At 35.6% G+C, this 21986-nt stretch overlaps 1 protein-coding gene across 1 annotated transcript in view; it reads right to left on the reverse strand.

The window, feature by feature from the left end:
• The window catches only part of fuss (SKI family transcriptional corepressor fussel), a 166480-nt gene that overhangs the window by 129877 nt on the left and 14617 nt on the right, over positions 1–21986 (reverse strand). The window contains exon 4 of the mRNA XM_069838675.1: positions 18590–19219. Coding sequence (XP_069694776.1) covers positions 18590–19219 — 630 coding nt within the window. The remainder of the gene's footprint in view (positions 1–18589; positions 19220–21986) is intronic.

Below are 21986 nucleotides of genomic sequence, written 5' to 3' on the forward strand. Positions count from 1 at the left end.
AATTAATTTTTAAGGAATTTGGTGTATCAGATCTAGAACAAATTTATAAACAAACATTGCTGATTTACTTCCATAAAAACCAAAATAAATTTAAATTTGATCCTCACGAATACCATACGAGACAAAACTACAGTTTCTTTCTAAATACTCCCAAATGCCACACAACTGCTGGAGTAAAACACAGCAGAAATTTTGGACCAAAATATATAATGCATTAATTAGAGCTTACCCTGAACTAAGTACACTGAACACACATAGATTTAAGAAACAAATCAGATTAATTATTTAATTGTTTAAGCTAATTGAGTTTAAAAATTGATACTCTAATATTTATGTACTTTTGGTATTTTCTATTTGTATATAGACCCTATTATTACATGCTGTATGTATTTTGCCATTTACTATTGTAATTGTGCTCAATGAACTCTCTTAATTTTGTGATATATTTTGTATAACTGATCTGAACTGCGCCCGAGCACGAGCTTCTGCTCTTTCGGGCTGCAATGCCTAATGTAGCTCAAGTGTGAAGTATTAAATAAATAAATTAAATTAAATTAAATGTAAAAAAGAATCCTTGAATTTGATTCAATATTTTTTAATTAGAATGACATTTTCGAAACACATGTCAATGGTGCCATTTAGGCAACTAGTTTACTAAATAGCACCTGCGGTTTCTTAAATCGCACCTCTTTAACTGCAGGGAACAGGATGAAGGAAAGCTTTTAATATTGAACATATTGAACAGTATTTAATATGAATAATGTAATAAATGTAAATTACAAGTTTATTGAAATTAATGAAAGAGAGTAACGCTTCTTGAAATAAAATTGAAAAAAAATAGAGCATAAATTACCTAACATGTAAACTGCCTGAATGCGCTTTTTGTTACACATTTGGCATGTGCTTTATCAGGTAGTTCTTCAGGATTTTCTCGAATCCACCAAAGAATTGCTTCATGCTATACGCTGTCTGAAATGGTTTGAAGATAGAAACATCTAAAAGCTGGGCCTATGAGCCTTATGACGACGAAGCTGAAGCAAGAGCACACCATTTTCCCGAGAATATCTAACAGCTTCAGAATTTTTGGAATGGATCTTATAGGTGGACATACATAGAACAGATAATATTAAAATTGATTTGAGGGAGGTGGGATATGATGGTAGAGACTGGATTAATCTTGCACAGGATAGGGACCGATGGCGGGCAATGAACCTCCGTGTTCCTTAAAAGATATAAGTAAGTTAAGTAAGTATGGTGATCCATTCCATTTCATTCTTTCCATTTTGTTCCCTTTGATCTATTGTTTCATTCGTTTAAAATATTTTATACTCGACCATGCCGAAACGTAGTAATTATACACCTGGTGGCATGTCATTAAAGTACACCTACTCATTAAAGATCAGGTCTTTCAGCCAATGACGACTCAGGTTACAACTGTTCAGCCAATGACAGGTCAGCTTTCTACCGTTATAAAACCGCAAGTATAGATTATTCTCGGATATGCAATCGAAAGAGAATTAGCGAAAAGTCACGGAGGCTGGAAATCCAATACTGTCGCAAAAGGTTATGTTCTGTTACTATAATAATTAGCGTTAATTGTAAATAATATTCAAATAAATTCAATTTGTCATCTCGTTTTTCAATGTCTAATTTAATTTCAATGTTATCTCTGTAGGTTCTTATGGCCTAGCAAGGTCAATGTGGATATCTGTTCCTCGGAAAAAATCAATACTTTCGCGTCTGCGCACATCTCACAACATACGTAACATTGCTGAAGGTCAGATACAATTAAAATTAATAATATCAAGTTAGAAATATAGTCGAGCATAAAAAGTCGTATGAAACTCGCCTATAATGGTAATTAAGAAGCTCGTATGAAAATTATGAAACTCGCTTGCGCTCGTTTCATACATATCCATACTCACTTCTTAATTACCTTCATTATAGGCTCGTTGCGTAATGTACTATTAAAGTTCTTAGCGATTAGCTATAGTATGTTAGTGATTTAAGCCTATACGTATTATGATCCCTATATCCAGCAACACAGCTTAACAACTTCGTTGCTGAACTTCCAATTTTATATTTGTTGTATTTGTTGCGTGTTAAATTTTACAATCATTACTTGCTTTCAGAAGCAAAACTTGGAACATTATCTTTCGTTCGCTGATTAATAGTGAAAAAAATATATATTCTTATGTACTATAAAACTTTCCTACAGCCTGAGACTTGAGGGGTCAATAATAAAATTTTCAGCTATTCGAGGACTTGCAAGTAACGGTAAATGCTATAAAACTAGGTCTTTATGAAAAGTATTCATGTCAAAGGGAACTGAGTTCTTTTTTTTTTTCCAAGTCGGTTATTTAAAAATGCTGTATCAGCCAAGAAGTTATTTAGCTTGGATGGAATTGGTGATAGCGAGAAAGTATTTGGCGAGATGAGGCCGAGGATTCGCCATGAATTGCCGAAAAACCCAACCAGGTAATCGGCCCAACGTCGAGAGAAACTCGGAACAGCAGACAATAGTGCTACCAGCGAATAGGGATTATAAGGAATGGACACTGAGTGAATTTTCCTGCGTTTTGTTTCTCTGTGCGCCGGCGATTAGTTCCTCTTTCAAGCGCTAGAGGTTAGTGTAATCGAGCATACGCTAAGATAATAATTGAGTATAGAGTTGAGACACAGAATCCAAACATCGCCTACCTTATTGCATAATCCAGTAACGCTTTGCTTCAAATAAATTCAAGTTAACAGCTTTTCCTTATTTCTCAGTGGCAAACTAGTTGTAATAATAATTTTTTATATTTCAGATATAATAAATTATATTATAAAATAATATAATACATTATAAAATTAAGTATCGAATTCGTTTAATATTTGTATATAAAATAATATAGGTATATGGTTTTACTTCCCATAAGGGTTTTGTTTTTCCATTTTCAGTGCTATCAAATCATTACATATTTTAATTGTTGTTGGGGTCAACGTCTCAACTCTCATTATAAAGGAACTCTAGAGCAGGCCTGCACAAACAGCGCTCAACGAGCGTGCGCGCTCCTTCGGAGCGGGAGAGCCGTGTTTACCGCTCCCCGAAACGGAGAGGAAGATACGCCAGAATGACATTGACTTGCTATAGGTAGAGGAGAGGGAAACGACCACTCAGCTATCTAGTGGCGTTCAGTGTGTAGGCCTATTCTCAGTAACTGTTTCACGTTGCTTACCTACTGCTACAGTACAGTATGGAGGAATCTAAAAGACGGAACATAACATTTAACGATTTACAGCTCGAACTTATCGATCTTCAATGTGACCTAAGGGCTAAAGATCGTTTGAATAATACCACTAGCCTGGTTGAGTTTTACAAGACTAAACATTAGCAATAATATCCACGACTACACAGGCTGGCTGTGAAAATGATAGCTATGTTTGGCTTAACATTTATATTTGTAAGCAACTCTTTTCTATAATCAACTTTAATAAAGGCAGACATCGAACATCTGTAACTGATGTTTCATTATCATCAGTAGGCTACTGTTCCTTTCAGTTGCCAACAGCATAAAACCTCGTTTTGATATAGTGATAAATAAAAATATAACAAAATGATATTGTACATTTAAGTAGCTATAGAATTTCTATTACTTCTGTAAAATAAATATTTCTTTATTAATTAATAATAGTCCAAGATAGTTTTGCAAACACTGAACGGGAATTCATTTCATAAGCACTTGTAATAGTACTTCCTTTTGTGTATATTTTGTACAAGATCACCCCTTCTTCCAGTCCACCCTTATACAGAGCGAAGCTAATATCTGTATTCCGCTCATGAGCTGTGAGCCGGCTCGGAGAGCGCAAACCTTGTGCAGGCCTGCTCTATAGTCTACACATTACAGTTAATGACGGATTTATTATTTTATGGATCCAATTTATTTTATTTGAGTACATAATGTACCTAGATGTATTAATTATATGTGTTACATTTCCGCTGTGTCGACTGCTAGCTGGTGTGATGTCAATGCCAACTCTAGGGAGAAAGCAGAATCTCACGCTCTAGCTGGCTTGAAGGTCATTGAAATCAGTCCGGACGCGAAGTGTCCATACTTAATTACCTATACGCTGGTGCTACCTTTTGAGCTAAGCCGGTGACTAACTGAATTTGTTGAAATTCACTCCATTCTAACGTTTATAAACTTGTGAATAATACATTCTGTACTCTTTAAACTGAATAAGTGCAATGTAATACTACAAACAAAGTAGTATTTTTAAGTAATAATTTTTCATTATGAATCACCTAGCTTTATCGTGGGAACAGCTAGAAGTCTGCGGACCATAGTTTGAGAAAGGCTAACGTACACGAAACTGACCCAATGAAAGCGATTTAGAATGTGTGGCTGGAAACTTTGAATTGGAACAACTGTCTCTGTGTCAACAACACATTATTCCACCTAAACCTCATCTGCCGATTTGTAGGTTTTACAGCCCGAGCTTTGTGTCCTCATTGACTCTATTGTACACTGAACCAACGGGTTTGCAAGAATCAAACCATCCAGGTCTCTCCTCTGTCAAAATTAGCAGATCCGTTTTTATCCTCTATCACATCCAGTCTATTTTTCTGTTCGTCTTAGTGTCATATTTCATACTTGTTTTCTTTTTTAATATTATTTGTGTAACTTTTACTTATTTTCAAATAACACCGTTCTGCATTTCAGAACTTATTTTCTGTTGTTTTCAATCGGATAGGCGATTCCAAACGGATTTTTTATGCTGAATTCGAAAATAATCTCCATTTTTCCTCATCACGTCAGGTTTTCAGACAATTAATGAAAAACTAGAAATGAAATTATAGCTTTGTGAAACGTCATAACAATTATTTTCAACAAGAATTTTGTGAGAAAAATTAGGCCACAATTTGCTATTTGCCACTAATTAATCATTAATTAATATTAATTAATAATTATAAGCACTTTCATAACCTTACCTCAATATTGCACTTCAAATTTTGTCCTCCTTGACTTCCTTGCATGTTGTGCAGAGGAGTCCCTTTTTAACATCCAGCAGTAGTCCGCAATGTTTCCATTATGAGGGAAAACACGTTTAAGACTTTTCTGAGAAGAATCTATGAAGAACCTCCACTCTTTGGAATTATAGTTTATGTTATGAAATTTTAAGACGTCAGGGATGTCTTGGAAATACACTAAATTTTATTCTTCAGCAAAAAAAAAAAAAAAAAAAAAAAAAGGGGGGGGGGGACAAGTTCCCTCTGACGATGCCAGTACCATGAAAAATATGTACCTTCAGCTAATACTTTCTTTTCTTTTAACATAGAACCTAATAGTTCTGCTGATTCTTTAGGCAAATTTAAATGCCTCACTAAATCATTAAGCTCACTTTGATTAAAACATCTATCATCACCAGTATTGTCTGGTTCATAAGTATGATCCACTGGAGATTCAGTTTCTGTGCTTCTGGATCCAGATGGCAATGTATCTGATTCTGGGGGTAGCAGAACGGGAATATCAGGACAATGAGGTATGGGCCGAATGGCAGAGGGAATATTAGGATATAGAATATCTTTCTTGTTTTTAGCAGTATATTCAGCTAACTTAACTGTACAAAAATAACAATAAATGATTTGTAGGTTCCCTCCAAATCATAGGGATACCAAAGGGTAATGACTTTCTTTTGCCATTTTTCCAACTCCTCAACTCTTCAACACAACTACGACATACTTTGTGGGGGCACTAGGATTTGTCCTGGTCTCCTAACTTAATGCCAAAATATTGAAAGTAAGTATTCTTTACAAAAGCTGTTATATTCTGTCTCTGTTTTACTGACGTATATGACCCACACATATAGTAAAACAAATTTGGATCATTTACACAACCACGTTTCGACACTTTTATGAAACAACACTATTATGTTGTACTCTCGCATAAAAATGAGAACTCACACACTTCACTTTTGCACGGCAACCAACAACACAAAACTGAACCTCTAATTTTAAAACAACTTTTAAAAGGGGATAGGTTTATTATCTCAGGAAGGAAATCTGTAGCCTCATAAGCTGGATTGCACTTCCATAAATAAATAAATATATATATACAGGGACCCTATGTCATTTCTCTAATTCATTGTTAGTATTAACAGCAATCTCTAACAGTAAATATTTCCTTCATAATTTTTTATGACCTGAGACACTAAATATTTCAACTTCCTGTTTATAGATAACGTTGGGTGCAGACAGACAAAAATTTCCAAGTATAAACAACGGGTGTCTTAACCTCGGTTCATTTTAAGGAGAAGGGTACAATTTTGTACATCCCCTAAGGGCGGATACATTCAGTAGATTTTAATAAATATCAAATATAAACATGATTAAATATATTATGTCACATTTTAAGTAATAAAGTTTAAATTATAAGCTATCGTGCCTTTTTAACAAACAACAAGCACACTGTAATCTATATATATATAATTTGAAATGGTAATGGAAATTACGGGAAAACGGCTGAACGGATTTTAATAAATGGCCCCTCATTTTGAAGCTTGGAACCCAAAGTTTTTCGGAAAAGTAGTAGTTTTCAGTGAAATGTCAATTTTCCTACATAATTTTCCTATTTTCCAAAATCCATCTGTTGTCAGTTTTGAGAACTAATTTTATTGCATCACGGCCGACTTGATTTAATTTCACAACAAAACACATACTACAATAAACAATAGGCTATTACACGAAGGCCATGACCTGCAGGATTGCCGTCATATTTAGAGCTCAATTCAATTTGTTATTAAAAACTGATTCTGCAGTGTATAATTTTCTGAGTATGGCTGTGTATTGGATATTCAAATCTACGAAACCTGAGGTGGTTTGATGACATTATTACCATTAGAAATTAAATATTATTATAGTTAATATCATGATGCGTCTATTTTTCATTAATTGTACATAATATTGATGCTACATTGATGACATGAAAGTGAAACGTTTTGTGGTTCTTAAGTAAATGTAGATAATATCTTAATTTAGATCTTCATTTCTATAATTTACTGAGTGGCTGCTATATATAAAACTACAAAACTTAAGTAAGATAATAATATTGTTATTAAAAATCAAATATGTTTATACTTATTAACCCAGTGGGGTTGGGTCTTTTTCATATACTTAATGGCGGTGTAGTGTAGATATTGATATGTGTCATAGTCTTCAGTATTGGCTCGAGAGAGCACAAAAATTACAGTGCCTAAGGAAAGATAAAAAGGTATTACTTACTGATAAAATAAGAGGCCTAGAAAATTTTGTAGTCTCCAGATCATTTCAGGAAGATCTCTTAGTAGGATAAAATGATTTTACGCTCTACATTTCAAGTTCTACATGCAGCAGCTATACGAAAATGCTATTGTTCGAAAGCTTAGCAAACCTGACATTTTTTTAACTTTTGCCTACAATCCACAATGACCTGAAATACTGACACTACTACTGCTATAGTCCTGACATTGATACTTGCGTTTTCGCGTTGAAACTCAAAAACTGAAGTTGGATAGGTTCAAGAAAAAGTATTTGGCCTAAAAATATCCATTCAGAGGGAGTATTTTTCATTGTCATGGTAGTAAATAACTATCAAAGAGACAAGTATTCTTCATCGAAAATAAATGTGAAAAATTTTTATTTGAACGTCTAACGAACTTAGTTTGCAGCAGCATTTGCTGCACAAGGCACTAGTATTACTATATTACGAAAAATATTGAAAACATACAATTTTGAATTGTAAAAAATTCTGACGTGGTACGCGAAAACGGATTTCATTTTTGCAATCAGTGTGAAATTGTGAATCAGAAACGCTCATTTATTTCAAAACAACAAAATCCATGCAGAACGGTGATAATCATTTAAATAATATTTTACTCGAAGATTGATTGAATTTTGTCGAATAGAAATATGAATAACCTACGTAAAACGGTCAATAATTTTGTGATCCGGTGGGCGTGAGAAATTATTCTATTTCCGAAGTGTGACAATCTACGTACTGTTTATTGGCGGCTAAGCATATGTTTGTTTATACTCTATGCACAAATTTAGTTTATATGAAATATATTATTATGATGTACCGAAGTACATATGATATTTCCGTGCATGAATTCTGCGTTATCATACAGTATGATGAAGGATGGATATAACAGAGAAAAATTCTCTCTGGCACCGAGACTTGTACCCGGGTTTTCAGCTCTACGTGCTGACGCTTTATCCACTAAGCCACACCGGATTCCAGTTCCGATGCCGGATCGAATCCCCTCAGTTTAAGTTCTACCTCTCAGTTTTCCCTTATGTGGCCTATCCTCATGTACTGTGTCACAGATTGTGTGATAACGCAGAATTCATTTATTATATTCCTTAGATCTTACATTAGCAATGAAGCTTTAAGATTTGGAACAAGTCAAAATTTTACAAGATTACAATTACAATTAAAATTCGTATAATATTTTTACAATTTTACAATTTTCTACAATTATTTACACTTCTGTAAATCATAATAATAATATGATATGCGTAAGTAATCACTAGACTTCGTCGAATTGCCACACACAGCATGCAATCAGGTTGCCGATGTATGGTAGTATAGATGAGGTGAGCGACCGCCCGGTCTCGTAGTATAAGCAGTTCATGTTAAGAGTTGTGACCGGTCCAAATAGATAGAGCAGCTACTGCTAATGTATACCTACGTAAGCACTTGTTCTTGTATTACTGTGGTTGGAATAGTCAAAGCTTAACATGTGTTCAGTGTAGACAAGAATTCAATCAAACATGCTACAATGAGTGTGATGCTGTTCCAAACAATTTCCCCTGGAATACCCCCGCAGCCAGTCTCGACCACGTTGAGAAAAGTGGTTGGATGCTGTTAATTATTATGCAGAATATTATGGCAAAACAATGGAGGTAATTGTTGCATTGGATAGCACAGACAGTTCCGCTGTTGCAGCTGTAAAATCATTGCCTTCTGAACCGCTATTGGAAGATATTCTGTTCACTGATTCTAATTTTAAAATCGTGTCCAAAAGCATCACCCTGTTAGAATCGTCTAAACTACAACTCTGAGAAGCCCTTAATATAGCGGATAAAGTATCACAAACCGTTATCCAAAATAACAATTCATTAATTTCAGAAAAAGTGAAATGTAAGTTGAGAAATATTATTGCTAAAAATTCTGCCTATTCACAATTTCGTATTATAAATTATGTACTATCAGGTCTCGATAAGACGTCTGAAGTTGATGTACTAAAAAGTAGTGACTTTCCGTTTTTCAAATATGCACCTATTATATCGTGTGATTCGAATATACATTTTCCCAATATAAAAACTGTTTAAGTGACTTTGCAATCGCTCAAAATGTACGTAACTCTTCACTGCAATGCGCATATTGAAGGATGATGTGAGTAGGCTATATTACATTAAGTTTTAAGAGTTAATATATCTCACTATAAAATAATTGTGTAATTACATGTTTAGACATTTCCTACTTCAATGATCATTCATTATATTTCTTGAATGCAGGATACAGGCTTTATTGTAACCGCAGTATACTGCTCAGTGGTTACATTAGAGGCATACTCCATCCGTTGCACGCCCACTTCTCATACAGTCTATACCGCGTGCGTAGTAAACCTTGCGATTCTCGTGGCAATTCCACGAAGTCTAGTAATCACTTAGTGATTCAAGACGGTGCTCGTAATGAGTGCACCTCTGTAGGCCTACATAGTGCGTTGGACAAAGCACGATTTGTTGCAACTTCTGATTATTGGAATGCTTTCTCAATGGTAAAATATACGCCTACGTTTTGAAGCAGTATGAATGCAGAGAGATGTAGAAACCATAAATAAGAACCAAAAGTGATCCTCAACATTTTCCTCCGATGGACTAAATGTATTTTGGTAGTTGCTCCTCAAATATAAACCGAACTTTTTCGAAACTTTAGAGTGAAGCTCCTGAGAAGTGTATCCGTTGAATAGAATTCTGCCAACAAATCCTGTGATATGAGTAATTTGAATTCAGTGAGTATGCAAAGAGAGAGAGAGAGTAAGGATGAATATTCGGTTTCTCAAAATGAGACGTTCCGGGTAGGCAAAGAAAAGCCGTGCGTACTTAGACCATGAAGGCGTTGCAACCAACATCCTTAGGGGTGAAAATCCGTAACGTAATGTCCTCACATAAAAACAATTAAGTCATTAGCTCCAAAATACCGCTTGATTACAGAAGGAATAGACAATTTTAACAAGTTAGATTAGATTAGATTAGATTAGATTAGATTTATTTATTTAACCTGGTAGAGATAAGGCCGTCAGGCCTTCTCTGCCCCTCTACCAGGGGATTACAACTATAACATGAACAATAAGATTACAATTAATATTAAATTTACAATTACAATTACAATAAAAATTAAAGTACGACAAGAATACCTGATTAATGAAAGCTAGACATTTTATCATAGAAGTTAAGAACAAAGAATATTTTTGTATTTACTAAATTACAAATTAAACCTACAATAACAAAATTCTATAGTGATGAAATTACCGGATATTGAGATATTTTGTGGTAGATTAAAAGAACTATTTACAAGAAACCATGTCTGAACGAGTCTCAATTACTGACCAAGTGCCTAGTAAGTTTGCGTTTGAATTGAATTTTATTTCGACAGTCCCTGATGCTAGCAGGTAACGAATTCCAGAGTCTTGGCAGGGCTATTGTGACAGAGGATGAGTATGAGGAGGTGCGATGGGATGGTATTGTTAGTATTGTTTCATGGCGAGAGCGTGTGTTCAGATTGTGGTGGGAAGAAAGGTAAGTGAAGCGAGACGACAGGTACGAAGGAATAGAAGAGTTCAAGATTTCGAAGAGAAGTTCAAGATTTCGAAGAGACAAGTTATGCGACAAGAACTATTTAAATGTAAAAAAAAAAAAAAAAAAAAAAAAAAAAAAATCACTTTGCGCGATTTTGTAAATGCATTCTTCAAGTTTATTTCAACAGTTTACAATTTTTGATGTGTAGATCCTGCGACACATAGGATATACCAAGGAAGTAGTCGAAATCTTGCCAGAGGCGTCAGTTAAAATGTTCCAAACTGTCGATTGTGAAATTTGTATATCCATATTTTCCCTTCTCGTCGATTTATTTGCACCGCGTTTGAAAAAATCACGAACACGATAAACTTTTTTTCATCCGACGCACGCGGATTTTTACCGTTACACACATCTTTTTTTATGATTTTATTACATTCCATTTTGTTATATTCTTCCTTACGTTCTTCATATTAACTATTTGTACTAAATGAGTTGCTTTTACTATATTTAAATGTATTTTACTTTCTTTTTTTTTCTATTATGGTATTATTTTCATGTTGTTTAGTGTCGATTTATTATGCTATTATCATTATTTTTTTGTAATATGTTATTATTTTGTTCTTTAACTTTTTGTCAAATTCTTCAATGATTGTATAGGCTACTTTGTGACCTGGTAGAGTGTAAAAGAAGGCCCCATGACCTTAACTCTACCAGTATAAATAAAGAATTATTATTATTATCCCGTTGTTTCAAATTTATTGTGCCAATTGACTTTCCAGTTAGTGTAATTTTCTGAAACATGGTTTAAAATACCGTTGCATAGCTGTAACAGTCTTTGTTTCAGTTAATTCAAGCAGCAAAATCCATGTTCAACGGCAATGACGGCCACCTTGGAGGAACTGTGACTTGACGTAATCGATAATCGATATCTATCGATAGAAACTTTCATTATTGCTGAACAAAAATGTACAAATAGGTATAATTTCTACATCTTCAGTAGTTATGATTTTATGACGTGTTGAAGTTGTCTATTTCTTTTGTAATTACGGTGTACTGTACAGTATTTTGAAAAATCCAAATGTCGGTTCATGTAACGAAAATAAGTTAATAAATTTTGTTCTTGTAGCTGACTGAGCTAGGTCTGGAATCAAGCGTACGGGCTATTCCATCTCAAATCGACCGAAATATAGAGAAAATTGACCTTGCAATTTTTAAATACCATGAAACTTTTTCTGTCCGTTGACAACTGTGATATAATGCTTTGTGCAAAGTTTGAGGCATCAGAACTTCATAATGTTTAAATTAAAAATATTTAAATTTATCGTATTTTCATAAAATTAGCAACTTTAAACTGTTGTGGCTCCGAAACCCTTTCACCCAGTGATCAAAATCATAGTTTATTTTGATGCTGAGAAGTTAAAGTTTATATTGACATGTAAACAGTTTTTCTTACTTTTTATGGAAACGGAGAATTTTAGATTTTTCTTCATTAAGACGCCTTTGCCCACGAAAAAAATATTTTTAAAATATATGGTTAGATTCCGCATCGAAAGTACAAATAAACACATATATTTTACTGGTGTGACGTTGATAAGAAAGTATTGAAAATATCAAATAAAGAAAATAAGTAGTACGCGCGTGAACTAACCAGCTGACTGTGAGGCGGGAGCTAGCCTAGGTAAGCAAGGCCAAAAGACATAAACACGTGAGGTTTCGTCTAGTAGCGCATAGCTGGGCTAGCTTTATCACAAGTTTTCATAAATACAAGAGCAAAATGACGCCCAATGCTCGCTTATCTTCATCTCTGGGCCAGTGCTTGCTGTGTTGCGCCTTTAAAGTCTAGGCGTGTGAATATAATTTATTTAACCCTTTCTTACCTATAGATACCATATGGAAATAATTAACTTTATAGCATTTATATACTTGTGTGTTCCATATGAAGGTAAATTTTGCTGGATAACTTCTATTTCAATACATTTTCATCAATATAGTTTTGTTTCAAATGTTGCCACTCCCGTAACTTGGTCACTGAATTGGTCCTAATACAGCTATTTGTTTCAACATGGATTGCTTGTAAATTTAATTTGGGTTAGAAAGGGTTAATACCCTCGAAACGTATTGCCGAGCCATTAAGCAAACAATGCCGAATCCCTCTTAATAATGCAAGGTTTTTTCTCAATATTTTTTACATTTTTACAAATGGGCAAAAAGCCTAAAAGTAAGTAAAATCAGATTATCTGTCTCTCTGTATATAATAAAAATAAGGATTACTTCTTAACATAATCTACCAAATGTCAGCTTCAAAATGAGCTCCCGTTCAATGTTCTGCAGTAAATGGTTCCAGAGTTCTGAGCGCTGAAAGAGGCTTGTTTTTATAAAATACGCTAAATTTGTCGCTCAATAGTAGGAAAACCGTTTGACTTTCGATAGTATATTTTTGCAAATGCACTCTCCTCAGCACCTTGTATAAATAGGGAAAAAATTAGAGTATAGAAAATGCGAGGTTTTTTACTGATCGATTTCATATGGAATAGCCCGTACGAACCACGAACGACATCGAACTCCAGACAGCTGCACTTGCAGTAATCCGAATTTAGGAGAAGTGCAGCCGTGCGTGTTGCTCGTCGCTCGTTAGCATTCCACCGACCGAGCTCGGAACGGCTGTTGTTTCCAAGTTGGGGAGCGCACAGCCTCGCAACGGCCCTCCTGTGGCACCTTCAGTCTTGATTACTTAAATTAACTTTGAAGTTCATTTGCACACAATTTGGACTCAAGTTACTTTAGCAAACATTCTCGTTGTGGGCGTTATGGTCAGACAGGGGTGTAATTTCCTGCCCGTTCATTACAATATTCGGATATTTCCTAATCTTTTAATTCCTCGCGCTTTTTGATGTAACCAATATAATAAGCATTTACTTTCGGGATCTTTAAAAGAGAATTTCTATTTTCTTACTTCGTGTATAATGAAGAAATGTGACGAATCATTCAGTCGGATATCTTCAAATTTCATGGCCCTCAGATATGAGAAGAGACTTAAGAATCCACTTCTGACTAGAAATTATCAAACAGTGCTCCTTAAAATGGCACAAGTGTTTTGACTATAGGCTACGTATATTTACGCAGTAAATTAAAACATTCCATTTTAAGTAAAGTTATTACTAGGGCTCTGAATTTGATGACCTAAAAATCATAGAAAAATGACCTCTAAAAATGGCCTTAAATTTCTGAAGATTTGACATTAAAATGAAAAAAAAAAAGATCAATATTTTAATAAAATAATAATAATAATAATAATAATAATAATAATAATATGATAACGATTATGCTTGTCTATGCGGATGACGTGAATATGTTAGGAGAAAATCCACAAACTATTAGGGAAAACACGGTAATTTTACTTGAAGGAGTAAAGAGGTAGGTTTGGAAGTAAATCCCGAAAAGACAAAGTACTGTAAATGATTATGTTTCGTGACCAGAATATTGTACGAAATGGAAATATAAAAATTGGAAATTTATCCTTCGAAGAGGTGGAAACATTCAAAGATCTTGGAGCAACAGTAGGCTAATAAATATAAATAACACTCGGGAGGAAATTAATCGCAGAATAAATATGGAAAATGACTTATTATTCGGTTGAGAAGCTTTTGTCATCCAGTCTGTTCTCAAAAAATCTGAAAGAATTTATAAAACAGTTATATTACCGGTTGTTCTGTATGGTTTTGAAACTTTGACTCTGAATTTGAGAGAGGAACAGAGGTTAAGGATGTCTGGGAATAAGGTGCTTAGGAGAATATTTGGGGCAAAAAGGGATGAAGTTACAGGAGAATGAAGAAAGTCACAGAAGGCAGAACTGCACGCATTGTAGGATAATATAAAAATTAATTTCAGGGAAGTGGGATATGATTGTAAAGACTGGATTAATCTTGCTCGCAACCAGCGTGCGGGAAGTAGTTCGCCAATAGTCAAAGTTGACGTTTATTGGACGAGAGAAAAATAATATTGTTCATTCTTTACAGTATATTTGCTTGCGTCTGTGTAGGGTAAAGTTTAGTAATAGCCAACGAGTAATATTGTGATAGTTCTTTTTGAGAATTTATTTCAATTTTACTGACAGAAAAGGACCGGTTTTGTGCAGCAACTTGTCCACGAACATTCCCTTAATACGTTGACGCAAAAAACCGATCTTCCTCTCGCTCAATAAAATTGTAATAATTTCTCAAAAAGAACTATTACAATATTACTGATATCACGATATTACCAACCTTTATCCTACATTATATATAGGCCTACGTAAGTATATATAATATACTAAAATATATACACATCAGAGTGCTGAATTGGAGTTAAATCGCTCGCTTGAACTCGGTCGAGTGTCGCACCCTCGAGTGAGATACGATCGGCCGTCATACGCTCGTAATAAATAGAAGCACAGTACAAGGTCATCTCACCGACATGTCTTATCTTGTATGAAAGGCGACAGGTAAGATACACATATGTTTTGCTCACACGGTAAAAAATAAGGCTTTATTTTCTGCGTTTATGACAAACGTTTAATGGAACAGTCAATGGAACGTACCAAAACAGGAACATGAAGTTATAAATAAAATAGTATGAAAAACTTCGATATACAGTTATTATTGCTAATTAATAATTATTCAATATTTGATTTACCACACATATATAATATGATAGGTCCATACATAGTGTTCCGCCTATATACTGCGACAATGTACAAACGTTTTACAAAATATTATTGATATAGCAGTAGATTAATAACAATATTAGTACAGAGATAACGTCACAGAAAATACAGGGACTTAATTTTATTTGTACTTCAGTTTTTATTGTACCTGAGTTTTTGAATGTACTTCACTCCCACCCCTTCTACTAATGAAGTTCCAACTCCACACAGAACCAAGACCGCAAAAAGTAAGCAGTACTGAGTTACTGAGTATAGTACGTTCCAGAAATATGTTCGCGTTTTCCAGTGACGAAAGAGCTTTCAATATTGAATCATATTTTCGCACAGGTACTGTCCGTTTGCCTACGTCGCATCCCGATTTCCCCCACCTACTTCTGCTCGCCCCTCTTAGCTCTTTTCTGAAAACATTAATTTCTCTTAGGAATTGGACGTTTACGTAATATTATACAGCTGTTTAATTTAACTTAAATAAAAGGGCCTCGTTAAGTAATTAACTGTCACGTGATTTCCTCCCTTTCTACAATCCTGCGGCATAACCACTTGGACGGACAGTAGATAGCATGTCTGAGTAATTTTATATTTTCGGGTCGGGCAGAAGTGAAGATTTAATTTACAGTACGTAGAGTAGGTACAGAATTATTTCAACATGAGTTACTAGTACGAAGGACGAAACTGGTAATTGGAATTAGATGCAATAGTCTATAGTGCGATAATATGCACAAAAGAACTGAAGCCTGTATCGAAATGAACGGCCACCATTTTCAAAATTGTGTTTAAATATTCATATTATGATTATTTTTCAATTTAACTTCTTTCTCTATATTGTACGCTAATGTGCTGTAGACAGTATAATATACACTGCATAATGAATACGTTCGCATGGATAACTCACTTCGTGAGTAGAAACTCTTATTCTTAATACAGTACTGTACTTTGATTAAAGAAAAACCTAATGAAAATTATCAAACTCAAAATCGCGATATTTCCTAGTTTACGTAAATGGATGAACTACTTTTCTTCCATCCTATACCTAGTAGAGTGATTTGTGTTTTACGCCAGTATCATCGAACTCCAGTCTTGGAGGGGGGAGCAAGCGGTGTTTCCGGTTCTCTAAAGGTATAGACAGGTTAATATTAAAAATGTTAGTAAAAATAAAATGATGTCCCTGTATAATAAAACAAATAATCATGCTGCACAACTGTTACAGACGCAAAGATTGATACACTAATCATTTAGAGATTATTATTATTATTATTATTATTATTATTATTATTATTGTTATTATGATTACTAGAAAACTTGATACAGTTCTTGCATTATCGTGATTGTGTTCTCCGTTTATAATAATTACATTTACATCCAATAACATCTATCAGATGTGGCAAAAACAAAATCACTCCTGTGTGGGGGGGGGGGGAAACATTTACCTACAACATTTATATTACATTTTAAAGCAAGTTTTGTAGTTGTACTATGGAGAGGTTAGTTAAACACTGCAAAGTTTTGAAATGATAAACATCTATGATGTTATTACACAGTTCATCACTGTAACAAGAACGAATGTCTAACGCTCGGCTTATACCGTTCGAGGATTTATCGCTCGTGACAATTTTACCCATCATGCATGTGCGCTACCTATCGGTTTATGCCATGAACTACTTGGCGCTCGAGCGAAAACGTCCGATGCAGACCTATGATACACATATTCTTACATTCGCGTTAAAGCTTCCCTTTACTCCTGCATTAGTAACTACACGTACGTAGTTAGAAATTATATGTTACACTCTGTATTCCTACAAGCCTGCTAGTATTTTGACTACGTGTCTCGTAAAAATCGTTTCATTAATCCATGGTACTCTTTTCTTTTATCCCTGTCGCGCGGTTAAAATTATGCATACAAAGGCCATTGTATTGTATTGTATTGTATTGTATTGTATTTATTAACATTCCATGGTATTCATACATGCTTACAGCTAGAATATGGAACAAGTCAAAAAACTTAATACTATTATAAAATCTTAATTTATGGTCACAGTCTAGATGAAATATATACAGACGAGATTTACACAAAGTTTTAGTATCAATTTCATGAAGTGTTATTGAATGTCATGAATTCACCTACAGAATAGAAGGCGTGAGAAATTAGGTACTTCTTTAATTTGGCCCTAAATAATTTTATGTTTTGAGTTTCATTTTTTATATCGATAGGGAGACTATTAAAAATGTTTACTGCCATATAACGCACTCCTTTTTGATAGCACGATAGACTTGCCGATGGAGTATGAAAGTCATTTTTTTACGTGTATGAACTGTTGAATTAGTTACAAAGTTTTCACGATTACATACGAGGAAGATTATTAATGAAAAGATATACTGACAAGCCATGGGCATTATTTGTAGTTTTTTGAAAATAGTCCTACACGATTCCCTAGATTTGGCACCTACTATTATTCTAATTACTCTTTTTTGTAATAGAAATTTATTGTTACTATCTGTGGAATTTCACCAGAATATTATTCCAAAACTCATTACCGGGTGGAAGTATGCAAAGTATATTGTTTTTAAGGTATTGATATTTACTATCTTTTGCATAGATCTAATAGCAAAACAAGTTGAATTTAGTTTGGGGGTAATTTTTTTAATATGATTTTTCCAATTTAACACATCGATTTTTAAGCCAATAAATTTGGTTGTTGTTGTTTCTAATAGGGATCTATTATTAATTATTGCGCTAGAAATTTGCGACTTTGAATTTTGACAGGATTTAAATTGAATTATGTTAGTTTTGTTACAATTTAATACCAATTTATTGACTGAGAACCAGTCACATATTTTGAAGAGAATTTCCTCTGTTGAAAATTGGAATGTGTTGGAGTTATTGGCTGTAATTACTATACTTGTGTCATCTGAAAATAATATGGGATGACCTACATCTTTTATTAGGGGGGCAAGATCATTTATAAACACTAGAAAAAGTAGGGAACCTAATATTGATCCTTGAGGAATACTTTAAAAATTCAAAGCTAGTGTTTCCCCTGTGAACGGTAGACTAGGCAGAGTCTGACCTGCTCTTTGGTCCAGCAGGCGGCGGGCGTGTCGGGGGTGACGGGCGCGTCCTCCTCCGTGGTCTCGATGTCCACGGTTTCCTCGTCGCTGCAGGCCTCCAGTTCGTACTCCGGCTGCTGCTCCGGCTCGGGCTCTGCGGGGCGCGGCAGCACGGGGTACACGGGCCTGAACGCCGACTGGTACAGCTTGTTGTCCCCCGGCTGCGGCCCCACCGCCGAATGCAGCGCCCCGCCGTCGGGGTGCGGCGCCGGCCCGAAGCCCAGGAACGGGGCGCCTCGCTTCGCCAGCCAGGGCAGGGCCGCGTAGGGCGGGAAGGGGAACTGGTGGTGCTTGATGGTGCTGGTGCTGTGGTGCCACACGTAGTCCATCACGAGGCTGCGGGACAGGGGCAGGGGCAGGTCCGGGAACGGCGGAACGCGGGGCGGCGGTGCCGGCAGGGAGGCGGGCGTCGTCGAGAAGGGAACTATGGACGGCACGGCGGCCTGCGTCGGCTCTTGCGGGAGCTTGGGCTGCTTGGCCGGGGTAGGGGCCGACGGCGGGTGCGACTGGCTGTGCACCGCCGACGCCAGCAGCCGCTTCCTGGTGCCTCCGTTGAACATCGCCTTCACGTCTTCCCAGGCGTGAGTGATCTGCAACGCAAACAACGTATTATCTTCAACACGAATATATCAACTCAATTTATTTTTCTCTGAAGCTAATAAAGCGAATATCTTCGAAATGAAAGTACTAGAGATGAATAAAACTAAAGGCTGGTTCACAATAAACCGGGAACGGAAACGACAACGAGAACGGAAATAATGTTAAAATAAATGTATTTAACATTATTTCCGTTCTCGTTCCCATTCCCGGTTTATTGTGAATCAGCCTCAACTGCTTCTCTCGCTCGTTGTGTTCGTTGCACTTGTCTTTCGAGTCTCGTCTCATAACTCTCGTGCGTTTCGAGTCTTTCTCATCATTCGAAATAGCATTTGGTCGACGCGGAAAGATTTTGTAACTTTAAATAGCCTACATCATTGAAATAAATAACATTGGAGATGTTTAATTGATATAAAAAGACATAACAAAACAGTAGGCCTATCATAGTTATGAAAATGTTCTGGTTCAATTCTCAGATATTATCTATGGTTATATAAATAGAAAAAAAAATCTCAAATAAATTTGCATTTCTAAGAAACATAAAACATGACGTTAAATAAAGCGTTAATATTTTTTTACTTCAGATTGTACACTTGATCTCAAACATACGAAAAAATATTCTAGCCTTTTAATAAGGGACTAGTAATGAAATAAAGTTTGGGGAACGAATTATTATACACTGAAAGGTAGAGATGATGTTTCAAATAGCTACTTGATTTTATACATATCTAATAGTTGCTAAAATAGATAAAAGTTCAGGCTAGTATGTTTAACTCTGACAATTCAAGGCTGTTTGACGTTCGAGAGTTAATAACTCCCGAAGTCTCGATGTCTGGAACATTTTCTTACAAGCGGTCAATGATGTGGGCAATACTGTCGTGCGTGTTTTCGACTTTGCGAGCGCTTTAGTCTTGCTTTCTCGATCGTTGTTCAACTCTAGTAGGTACGTATAATTACGTGCTTAAATATTCAGTATTAACAGGGTTATGAAATGATACAGTATGGAAAGAGTAGGTGAAGAAAAAATGATGCTGAAACTGATCAGGAAGAGGAAAAAAATGGCTGGATCACTAGTTGAGAAGAAACTGCCAACTGAAGGATGCACTGGAAAGAATTATGAACGGGAGAAGAGTTCGGGGCAGAAGAAGATATAAGATGATAGAGAAGATTAAGATATATGGATCATATGCGGAGACTAAAAGGAAGGAAGAAAATCGGCCTTTCTCTCTCAACTTTATGACTGATAGAGATGATATTCTTTTCCCGTCTTCTTACACTTGAACCCTAACTCTTTAAATTAGTGCCTCCAATCAATGATGAGTGATTTCATATAGCATGGGTAATAACTTCGAAATTGTAGGAGAAATTTTGTGCAAAAGATAGAATTCGTGAATCGATCATCGTATCACGCATTTGTGAAAGTCGTCAATATTAGTAGCGGTCTTTTGCCATCGACCGTTTCTTTCCTGATGTACTCACGGATGTCATTTCAGCGCCATCAGTTATTTTTGTTCAGGAAAAATCCTCTTCACCTTTGTTAGAGACACTTTGTTTCTGCTAAGCCTGCTCTCTGTATCTTAATTTTGACTACTCTGCTTAATTCCTCATAAAATTGTCGCCTATAGTCTACATTGAGGACGATCTCTCTTGTTCATTCCCCTTTTAGTAGGCCTACTATATTCATCATCATCATATCCCTCACGTATTAGACCCTACAGGATCTGTTACGGTCTCTTGCAGAGCTTTCGTGGTCTTCCCAATTTCCTCTTTCCTCTTGGTACATAAGTAAGAATCTGTTTAGGCCATCTAGTGCGATCCATCCTTTCGACATGTTTTTTCCACTGAAGTCGATATTGTTGAACAAAATTAACTATAGGATCCATTTTGAGTTCCTGCAATATGTCCACATTTTTACGGTGTTCCAGCAAAGAGCATCCCGCTGTTCGTCTCATGAACCTCATTTCCGCTGTCGTCAGCCTTTGCTCATCAGCTTTTCTGATTGTCCATGCCTCGCTACCGTAAGTGAGGACCGGTCAGCTAGTGTTTTATATACCTTTAGCCTTGTATGTTGCTGAACATGGGAGGATTTGAAGACGGCGTTAATGACGCCAGTGATTTTTATAAATTTAGATATTTTGTTTGACATATCTTCATCAGTGATGTAAGAGAGGTTATAACCTAAATAGTTAAATGAATTAACACGTTCAATTAAATTATTATTTATCATGATCTTACTAGGGATTGGGTTCAAAAAGCATAGGCGGCATCTCGTCTACAAGTCGATTTCCTCTAAGCAACTGAGCATACTTTTCTTTAGTGTCATTGTTCCTCCCTTGTCTACCCCAGCCCCTTTGGTTGACCCAAACCTGAACACGACCACCAATTTTCTCTTTCATCACACGTGCCAAAAAGATCTGCGATACTTACACTAACACTATTATTGGTTTTGATTGTTTTCTGTTGTTCTGTTGAGATGTAATTCCATTCACAAATCTAATACCACATACATATATACATACATACATACATACATACATACATACATACATACATACATACATACACACACATACATACATACATACATACATACATACATACATACATACATACATACATACATACATACATACATACATACATACATACATACATACATACAGTCGACCTGGTTGGCGAGTTGGTATAGCGCCGGCCTTCTATGCCCAATGTTGCGGGTTCGATCCCGGGCCAGGTCGATGGCATTTAAGTGTGCTCATG

The sequence above is a fragment of the Periplaneta americana genome, chromosome 11 (assembly GCF_040183065.1).
Source record: "Periplaneta americana isolate PAMFEO1 chromosome 11, P.americana_PAMFEO1_priV1, whole genome shotgun sequence".
Lineage (NCBI taxonomy): Eukaryota > Metazoa > Arthropoda > Insecta > Blattodea > Blattidae > Periplaneta > Periplaneta americana.